Source organism: Gobio gobio (genome assembly GCF_949357685.1).
Source record: "Gobio gobio genome assembly, chromosome: 19".
NCBI lineage: Eukaryota > Metazoa > Chordata > Actinopteri > Cypriniformes > Gobionidae > Gobio > Gobio gobio.
In genome coordinates, this window is record NC_137112.1 from 46,200,832 (window position 1) to 46,211,869 (window position 11,038).

General features: G+C 36.8%; 1 protein-coding gene across 1 annotated transcript in view; it reads left to right on the forward strand.

Annotated features, from left to right (window-relative positions):
* The window catches only part of vamp3 (vesicle-associated membrane protein 3 (cellubrevin)), a 29,848-nt gene extending 20,364 nt beyond the window's left edge, over nt 1–9,484 (forward strand). The window contains exons 3-5 of the mRNA XM_079844226.1: nt 3,394–3,552; nt 8,285–8,336; nt 8,518–9,484. Coding sequence (XP_079700352.1) covers nt 3,394–3,552; nt 8,285–8,336; nt 8,518–8,537 — 231 coding nt within the window. The 3' untranslated portion in view covers nt 8,538–9,484. The remainder of the gene's footprint in view (nt 1–3,393; nt 3,553–8,284; nt 8,337–8,517) is intronic.
* Nucleotides 9,485–11,038: the final 1,554 nt, after the last annotated feature.

An 11,038-nucleotide genomic window follows, 5' to 3' on the forward strand; every position in this document is an offset into this window, starting at 1 on the left:
TATATATATATATATATATATATATTACATACATACATATATATATATATATTACATACATACATATATATATATATATATTACATACATATATATATATATATTACATACATACATACATACATACACAATATGATTTCAAAATTAGATTTCAAGTAAGTTATATGACATTTAAATGATATAAAAGGTGCTACTTTCTCAATCACTCTGTGGATCTCCTTTGTTTTTGTTTTCTTCTGTGTGACTACTCCCTAAAGAGCACGGTGTAATTTTGTGAGCAGTATTTCCGCTTCGCTTCTGCAGCTCACCGCAGTCACATTCATGATTTCTGTTTGAGGAAGTTCATATCGGGGCACATGCAGGTCTCCGCGCACTTAATGACTCTTGACCTCTCCCAACATGCTTCTTCGTTCAGTCTGGGTCGAGCTCATAGGCTGGCTGCCTGCCGGTTATGTAACGCCCTGTCACTATGGTTATGCAAGAGAAACATGGATCTGCACACGCCGGCCCTCCCGCCCACACTGATCTCTCTTAAACAGGGCGGAGCTACCTCATCCTGCAACAGGGTTTGTGGAGCAGTAGAGCATATATGAGGAGGCTGAGATGTTGCCATTGACTGTTATGTAACAGGGTGTTTTAATGCTTTCCATTTGTTCTGCTGAAGATGTAAAAACTGTTCAGACTGAATATGAGCAGCAGGATATGATGTCATGCTCTAGGAATGTTTATTTTTGATAAATAATGAATCACAAATAGAAATTAATAAACTCAAAACATACCTTTTTACTCCATTATGAGCGGATCAAAGTGTAGCCGTGTAATAATGCTGTGAATCAAACTAAACGCTGTTCAGTCCAATAGGAAAACAGAATCTCATGAAGTCAAGAGTTTATATTGACTCTTCAAAACACAGTCACACTATTAAAGTGTGTTTCATTCTAATGAGCATTTAACTGGAAGAAAAACAATAGTAGAAAAATTCCCCTCCAGACAAGATGAGTCATCGCCATTGTTCCTGGTCCATTTTCCAAGAACAGTTAATGCGGAAATTAATGTTGTCATACAGTATATATTAATACCAGTTAAGACTGGTTTCCCATATGTTGGATAATCCTGAGAAAATGTTTATCTAGCCTTGACCTAGTTGGTCAAATCTTGCCTTGAAGAAGATTAGAGTATTTAGTTTTCAGCCCTGATATTTTTTTCCTAACCAGCTACAAAACTTTGTGATTTCACATTGCGCTCCCCCCACGGTAAAATCTCATGAGTCTGAAATCCTGCTCTGTGTATTAAACATCAAAATATGTTTAGTAGGGCTGTGCGATATTGATGAAAAATGTGATGTATGTGATATCCTTGTTAAATAATGCGATATTCGATATGCGATACGATATTGCTTTAAGGATGAAATCTATTTAAATTATATTTTTTTAAAAAATTAAAAACTGAGAATGATACTATTTATGTGTTTCACACTCTTTCTGGGAAAAGAAAACATCGCTGCAACTTCTGAAAGTGAACAGCAGTGTTTTAGCAAAAATTTATGTCACACATCTGACAATATAATTTTAACATCAATGTAAACAAACAAAAAATGTAATGCCAATATTTAAATGGCAAAAACTCTTTGCTTGACTTGGTAATGTATAGTTACATCAACCTAAAACTTAACCAGGTAAACAAAGACACTTGAACTAGGGGTGGACGATTATTTTTATTTTTTATTTATCTTTGTGTTAATTTATCACATGAATTAAATATACACTGATGCATAATAAAGCTATAAAGGTTATTCAGCCAAGAGCACTGAGTGATTTTCTCTTGTTCTTTTGTTGTTTGACAGACAGCGGCAGGTTTACTGTATTAGCAGGCTGTCACTTTAAGACCTAATGCACGGATCCTATTGACACGCATTCGGTTTCTTTCCCCAACTGATATCGTTCACTTAAAGCATAACCAGCTGTTTACATGTATACTCATCAAGACGGCCATTTTGACATAACTGTGTGTGTATTTGACAGTTCAAGTGTGTAACAAGACACGAAAAAAAGAACGGCTTGTGCGCACGTCTCGGTGTGTGTGTGTCAGCCAGCAGACAGCACGAGGCTGCAAGGGGTTGTTTTTCGCAAGTTATTGTGTTTAAAGTCCGCATGAAACGGAAGTTGAGATCAGACAGGGGGGCGATAACCCCGCCCTCGCGCCATATCACATGACCGGGAGAGAAGAGAAGTCGTTTCGATGGGGGAGGGAAAGTTAACATATTTGATTAGAAGATTAAAAGGGTAAATCATTTTTTAAAAATTAATGAAATGCACAGATAAATTAGTTATAGTAAAAACTACAATATTAAATATAAAAAAAACAAATTGTAAAATTTTATTTCATGCCGCCTTTAATAACTCTTTTTAACGTCAAGCAAGCCAAGCAAGTCACATAAGTAATAGTCGTGTGCCCAGTCTATTCTCTGCCATATGCGTCGACCTAAAACGTACAATTTTCACAATGTTGAAGTAGCCTATTAAAATCATTAAGATATTGCGTGCCCTTGCGATATGTACATTTGCGATATTACGATAATTTCAATATATTGTGCAGCTCTAATGTTTAAAGGGTTAGTTCACCCAAAAATGAAAATTCTGTCATTAATTACTTACCCTCATGTCGTTGGACACACGAAAATCTGATGGCTCTGAAAGGCCTCCATTGACACAATGCACTTTACACTCTCAAGACTCTAAAGGTACTAAAGACGTCGTTACAAAGTCCATCTCACTACAGTGCTTCTAAAATAACTTTATGAATCGGCGAGAATAGTTTTTGTGCGCAAAAAAACCCTAAATAACGACTTATATAGTGATGAGGATTTCAAAACAAGGCATCATGAAGCTTCGAAGCGTTATGAATCAGCGAGTCGAATCAGCGGTTTGAATCGACAAATTTCAGCAGTTTGGAGGTTTGACACGCGATCCGAATCATGATTCGACTCACTGATTCATAACGCTTCGAAGCTTCATGATGCCTTGTTTTGAAATCGTCATCACTATGTAAGTCGTTATTTAGGGTTTTTTTGCGCACAAAAACTATTCTCGCCGATTCATAAAGTTATTTTAGAACCACTGTAGTGAGATGGACTTTGTAACGACGTCTGATTATTTGATTATTTGTAACGACAAATGAGTACATGCTCCTGTTGCTTGCCTGGTTTTAAGAAGTCTCCAACCAGCCTGCCAAAAGTCTCGCATCATTAAATTGATTAATAAACCTCCTCTGGTGTTCGGACAGCTGTTTGCTTACTCTCATGGCGAGATTCCTTGACCTTGATTGCTTTTCCAGTCCTTAGCATCACTTTTGCAGAGTTCACACTCCTCTAACGGCGTTCTCTCTCTCCTCCAGGTGGTGGACATCATGAGGGTGAACGTCGATAAGGTCCTGGAACGAGACCAGAAGCTCTCTGACCTGGACGATCGTGCCGATGCCCTGCAGGCCGGTGCCTCCCAGTTTGAGACCAGCGCCGCCAAACTCAAGAGGAAGTACTGGTGGAAGAACTGCAAGGTAAAACACGGAGACAAGAGTTTAGTGCTCATATCATACACATTTGTTTATACTAAATATTGAGACTCTAGAGATGATTGGAAGTTTTGTTTTGTTCATGAATGGATTTTAATAACGTATAATATAATGAATTAATGTATAAATATGAATAAATAACTTAAACATAAATAATTGTTCATAATATAACTTTTCCTGTGTTTTCCATAAGCATCAGATTGTTTCGTTTTACATCTTGTTATTGTACAAATACAGTGAGATTAGTTTTTGTTCTTCCAAAAGGTCATTACAGTTAAAGGCACAATATGTAATTTTTGCCGCTAGAGGTCGCTTATTGAAAACAAAGGCGTAGCTTGATTTTGCGGAATCATGGAAGTTGTTGGCTTCACCTCTACAGCCGGTGGAAAAGAATCCAACGGGACTCGGGCAGAAATCATATTCATGGATGAGCTAATGTATTAAAGATGTATTAATGTTACCGTAGTATGAAACAGGAGCAGCTGCTCGAGAGCTGTTGTTCATTAACAACAATATTTCTGTGCCATAGTTATTATATTGAATAATAATAGATAGTTAGCTAATCTGTGTGCTTTGTATAAGTGCATTTCTGAAATACATAACATGTACAAATCAATTTAAATTGAAATGTAGATGCATTTTCTGTGAAGCTGCTTTGAAACGATATGTATCGTGAAAAGCGCTATACAAATAAATTTGAATTGAATTGAATTAAACAAAGGGCGCAAATGTGAGTGTGATGAACTGCAAAACGGCAGGCGTAAAAACGCATTGTTTTTATAAAAACGCCTAGGATTCGCTTTTTTATTTTGATGTGGCGCGTTAAAAAATGGCTGACCAATTAGATTTGCGCTTTTGTTCACGTGCCTGGAGCTGCTGAAGTGACCGTAAAACACGACTTAGTGGCAGTAAAACAGCTCAAGCACAAAACAGTCTTGCTGAGCACACATTGATATGACGAAGAAGTAATAAGTAGACAAAGAAGAAGATGAGCTGCTAATGCTGCTTGCCAGTTAGCAGAAAGTGTGTGAATGGTTTTGGCCATTGACATTATATCTCTATGGTTTTGGCAAGCACGTAAATACAGTCTCTCTTCTTCTTCTGTGCGACGAGCGAGTGGCAGAAGCGTAAAGTGCCGCAGCACCACCTTGTGTACCGGGAGCGCATCTACTGAATGTGCACGTTCACTCAGCGCATCTCCAGTGAAAATCGCTTGGGTGTGAACACTCAAGACGCACCAAAAAACGCTGGCGATAAGCGACCCGGTGTGTACAGGCCTTAAAGGTAGGGTAGGTAAGATTTGGTTAAAAAACTTTTTTTCCAAATTTGTTTAAACTTTCTTTATATATCAATACATAATTAAAATGTAAGTACTCTGAACAAGAAAGTATAAAAATTGAGTGTCTGTAGACCTCTCACGACTGTTTTAAAGACAGCTCATTATTTCCATTCACTCCACCTTCTCCCTTCTTGGCTCTTTCCAAAGCCACGCCCCCAAAACACATGAACGCGCTACGCAGACCGCGATCAGCTGAAAAACGCATTATTTACCTGAGACGAGCGGAGAAGTGCATGTAGTGACATGTCAGAATCACATGTAATAAAAAATCTAACTTTATCATTATGAATATAAACAAATAAGATGTCTTTTAGTACTCACTATCAAGCTAGAATAACGATACTGGTAAAGTTTAAAATACACACACAACACAGTGTCTACGACACACACAGATACAAGATAAAAACATCAGTAAACATTGGTAGAGAATATAAAAACAAACCAAGGGCCGAAATAAACGTGCAGGTAAAGTTCCCGGTATAAATACATAGATCCGCTGTGAGTGTGTGTGAGCTCTTGATGGTCTAGTGGGAGAATTTGTGTTAAGTAGTTCTGGGTTATAATCCACCATTGCATATTTTATTTATTTTCTCATTAAAACCAAAGATGTTAATCAGTGATTGTATATCAAGAACAGGGACACATTAGGGTGCATTTCGTGAATTAAGTCTCAAATAAGCAATTGATTGAAGTGCTAGTCTGTGCGCGAGCCACCGATACTGGAAACAGCGCCACGAGCAGTGTTGGGGGTAATGCATTACAAGTAACTTGAGTTACGTAATCATATTACTTTTTCCAAGTAACTAGTAAAGTAACGCATTACTTTTCAAATTTACAACAAAATATCTGAGTTACTTTTTAAAAAAAGACGCAAGTTACTTTTTCACTTTCATTTGACTGACAGCTCTCCTGCCCCCATCTTGAGAAAAATAAGTGCAGAGGCGTGTGTGTGAACATGAGGGTTATTGTAGTTCTAGACTAAATGTGAGCATTTATTTATCTCACTTGCACAATAAAGATTCTGTACTCCTCAAAATGAATAAAATCAGTCAAATGCAAAATCAGAATACTATGCAAACCTCCAATAATTAAATGTTAAATAAAACAACCTATTTTATGCATTTAATCTACCTTTATATTTAATTTACCAATGTCTTGCTGTTGACCTTTGTTGACCATTTTTTGTTTTTATTGGTAAAACTTTTTTCTCCTGCATCCTATTCTACCATTATCCAGAGCTGCGCCCTCTATTGGTCATGCGTCAATTTGCATTTTTACCTCAGCCTGGAGCTTATTTCAATTTTGGTATGAAGAAGTCTTTACCATTGCACAAAAATATACCTTTTTTACAAAAACAAGCCCAGCCCAGGTGAGAAAAAGTAACGCAAAAGTAACGTAACGCATTACTTTTCTTAAAAAGTAACTAAGTAACTCAATTAGTTACTTTTTAAGAGAGTAACGCAATATTGTAATGCATTACTTTTCAAAGTAACTTTCCCCAACACTGGCCACGAGCACTCTGCATGATTTAAAGAACGCATTCCAGCGCCAGATCGCCTCTTATTCAACTCTACTAATCAACTAGAGATACTTAATTTGTATTAGATACAACGACTCAAGCTGCAAGAACGATTGCTGCTGCTGCACAAGCCACTTCTACTGTGGGTAACACCATCAACATGCCGGTGGACACTGCCTACAAGCAGTCTGCATGTGTAATTGCACACTGTTCTAGTGGGTTTTTTTAGTGTTGGCACGTTACTTTAAAAAAGTATACTTCTTAGAAATAGTAACTGAGTTAGTAACTGAGTTACATCATGATAAAAGTAACTAATTACCAAGGAAAGTAACTACTGTTACTTGTTTTCTTCTTCAAATGTTCAAATGTGTCAAATAACTTGGATGCCCCCAATATTAAATATGTTAAATGAATGAATTGGACACTAAATAGAATAAATTATTATTATAAAACATTGTCCATTAATGTAGACTATTGTAATGTTGCTGTGGGACAATGTGAGAGAAACCTATCAAATTCAATACATTATTGTAAATATTATCAGTAGGCCTACTATAGTGTAAATATTATCAGTAGGCCTACTATAGTGTAAATATAGTGTAAATATTATCAGTAGGCCTACTATAGTGTAAATATAGTGTAAATATTATCAGTAGGCCTACTATAGTGTAAATATAGTGTAAATATTATCAGTAGGCCTACTATAGTGTAAATATTATCAGTAGACCTACTATAGTGTAAATATAGTGTAAATATTATCAGTAGGCCTACTATAGTGTAAATATTATCAGTAGACCTACTATAGTGTAAATATAGTGTAAATATTATCAGTAGGCCTACTATAGTGTAAATATAGTGTAAATATTATCAGTAGGCCTACTATAGTGTAAATATTATCAGTAGGCCTACTATAGTGTAAATATTATCAGTAGACCTACTATAGTGTAAATATTATCAGTAGGCCTACTATAGTGTAAATATTATCAGTAGACCTACTATAGTGTAAATATTATCAGTAGGCCTACTATAGTGTAAATATTATCAGTAGACCTACTATAGTGTGAATATTGTGTAAATATTATCAGTAGGCCTACTATAGTGTAAATATAGTGTAAATATTATCAGTACTACTCCTTTAGTAGTGGAGCTCACGTTATCATCTGGGTTTTTAGCCACTGATTTTGTGGCGGCATGTGATGATGTGAGGCTTCATTAGATTAGAATGACTGGCCACAGACGTGGAGAGACTCTTTCTTCCTGGGCAGAAGTTGCACGTTACATAAACATTCTGACCTTTCACCTCAACGAGGGAAAAGTAGCGCTTCTACTTCCAGTTTGAGAAAGCTACCTTTGAAGTCGTTGGACTTGCCATCGCTCTGACTCCTCCTGGTCGTTGGTGTGTGTGACTGTGCATATGCGTGTGTGTGTGTGTGAACCCAACCTATCAACCTCAACCTTGTCTCCCACCCACCAATCATCATCAGTTATGTGTACCAAACACGCATGGCACACACACACGCACGCCCGCACACACACGCCAACCAAGCAGAGAATAAAAAACTTTGCAGGTCCGACTGACAGAGCCTGATCGGATGAAAACCGCTTCGGTGAGCTCAATCACAGTCATAGATCGTTTATCTATAATGCCGTTATTCCCATCACTGGTGTTTTTTGGATATTTTAATCCAAAAATCTTACATATTGTGCCTTTATAAAGTAAAAAAAAAAGGGGAAAAAAGACATTGAGATTAAACCAAAGCAGGTAGCAAATAATCTATTAAATAACAACCGGAAAAGTGACCTGAAAGCATTATCATAGCCACCAAATGACAGTGTAAACTTGTTTGTTGTGTTTGCAGATGTGGGCCATTTTGATAGCCGTGGTTGTGGTCATCATTGTCATCATTATTAGTAAGTATCTCAGTACAGGCTCTTTCACTCCTGGGCAGCAATTGTACAAAATAATGAGGGATCTTGAGTCATCGGCCCTGTCATTGAACCGTTTTAAGCTATTTCTGTGCTTATGAAATGTGTAGTAATCAAAGTATACTATATTCATTTTAAACTAATCTCCGCTCTTCCTCTCTTTCAGTCTGGACGCAGTCGTCATAATGACGCAATACAGAGAAGAAAACTGGTTATGATTGGAGGAAAAGATTAGGATATGAAGGAGTATCAACTTCAGAAAGAGGAGAGAGAGAGAGAGAGAGAGAGAATGAATGAATGCTCTTCCAATAAGTTCTAACCTGCTGATTTTCAAAAGCATATCTTGTAAACTATCCTCAACGGATTTTTTTTTCCCCTTCTTTTTTTTAGGTTTGGTTTTTAATGAATAGGATTTGAATAAGTTCCAAAATGCCTAATGATTTCCGAATACGTCTAACACACTCCTCTGTGCAAACCGCAGAACAAGGACTGACTACACAAAATGATCCTACTTGTATGTTAATATGAGAAACGTTTCACTTATCGTTTAGTGGCCAAAACACGTTGACCAAAAACCAGGCCAAACTTGTAGTGACATCTCATGTCATTGATGAATCCCTCATGGACTCTTTTAGTGGACGGCCGTAATCTGACACTAGTTTTGGCCGTGTCAGAGTTTTTCTGTGCCAACAAGACACACGAGCCTTTCCTGAACAACCACAGACGTGCCATCAGTGCCTGTAGACAAACTCCACTGCCATCCTGTAACAACACAGAACTTTACTCTGATTTTACTCAGAATATCTGCACAAAAAATGCTATATATAAATTGAGATATTATTGAAAGTGATGATTCACTAATAATTTAACTGCGTCATTTGTATTGCCTTGTGTAGAAATAGTTTGCTAGGAAATATCTTTGCTTAATCAGCTGTTCTCTTCACCTCTTGCTCATGGTGCCAAAATATTTTGTTTATCTGAGCTTTTTTTTTTGTATGCATCTCTTTGTATGTCTCACGTGTGTGTTTGTGTGTGTATAAATTGTAAACAAGTGCAATTCTATACTGTGGCCTTATAAACTTAAGCGCATTGAATTGCCCATGTTGGCTCAATAAAACACGGATTTAACATTCTCTAGTTCTCACCCGAAGCCTTGATTCAGTGCAAGCTGGCATTAAATTAGCTTTTTATTGCTTTAGATGATGCTACAAATCGCTTAAAATAGTGTATTCAAGCGCGTTCATCAAGGAGAAGAGATGTTCTCCTGCTGTTTCCCTTCTGGATTGTCCACTACAGCATTTGTGCTGGTTAAATCCAGTTTACGGTCTTCATTCAAGTTGAATGTGAACATCATGTACCTGTGGAACAGCATTCATCTCTCTAGATGACAATAGCCTGAGGGGTTTCTACAGAAGGCTGCTTCTTTTTAGCTGTTTTTAAGCCAAATTTGATCTTCAGATATAAAAGCGCTCTCAATACAAACAACTGAAACATTGTGATTTTCACACTCATATCTTTATGCATGTTAATGAAGAATCGACAACCTAAACATGATTTCCTTACTGCCCCTTTCAACATGCAAAAATTCAGACCCTAAAAGTCATTTAAAAAAAAGTAGAAGTAAGTATAAAGCCCAAAAATCATAATCTGTCAGCATAATGCTAGTGACTAATGCATTGCGAATGACATAAATATGTATTAACGTCCTAAGAATTTAGGAGGTAGAATTTTCATGTCATTCATTGTTTATAAGAAACAAATTATTTTTTGGAAAATTTATATTTTATTCATGTTATGTCATGCCGTAAGTTGGACACCAGACCTAGAATGAAATGACATGTATAGGCAAAAACAATGGATTTTTTTAATTCAATACATTTTTTGGTGTAAATTTTTTTCATCATTACAAAATATAATTTTTCAATAAGAGTGCTAAATTTGATCATTCAGTCATATTTAAAGACTAAGGAAAAGTTGTTGTCCTGGTGAAACCTCAAAACAAATGGCATCTCTGAAAAGCCCTGAATGTGCTCTTTACAGGACATGAACATGTATCCTGTCAGAGAAATTCACTAAAATATAAAGCCCTCGTTAATATTAATAACCTGTATAGCTCGAGTATAAGGGAAGTAGATTAGATTAGTAGATTATTTTCTTGCTCGTTCCCGGCCCCAGTGTAGTGACATAAATTTGTTTTAACAAAAGTATGAGTCATAGCCTAATCATAATCGCGCCTGTATGAGACTATTTAAAGGGATAGTTCACCCAAAAATGAAAATTAGCCCATGATTTACTCACCCTCAAGTCATCCTAGGTGTATATGACATTCTTTCAGACGACCTCAATCAGTTATGTTAAAAAATGTCCTGGATAATGGCAGTGAATGGCTGTTTCTGTTTTGAAGTCCACAAAAGTGCATCTATCCATCATATAACTGCTCCACACGTTATATATTTAAAACTTTACAAACTGTAATCTCTAACTTCCGCTAACTGAGAGACTAGCGTTCCAGCGTAGGATGCAGATGTAGCGTAATGCTGCGTTTCAGGCAGGTTTTTGAGGCTGTAAGTTACGACTTCAAACCACGACTTATGACTTTAGCCACGTTTCCACCGCTGGAACTTTGTGCTCTGTGTGTTTTGACCACAGGAACCAGGGTCTAAATGATAGCCTGACAAGCCAGAGCC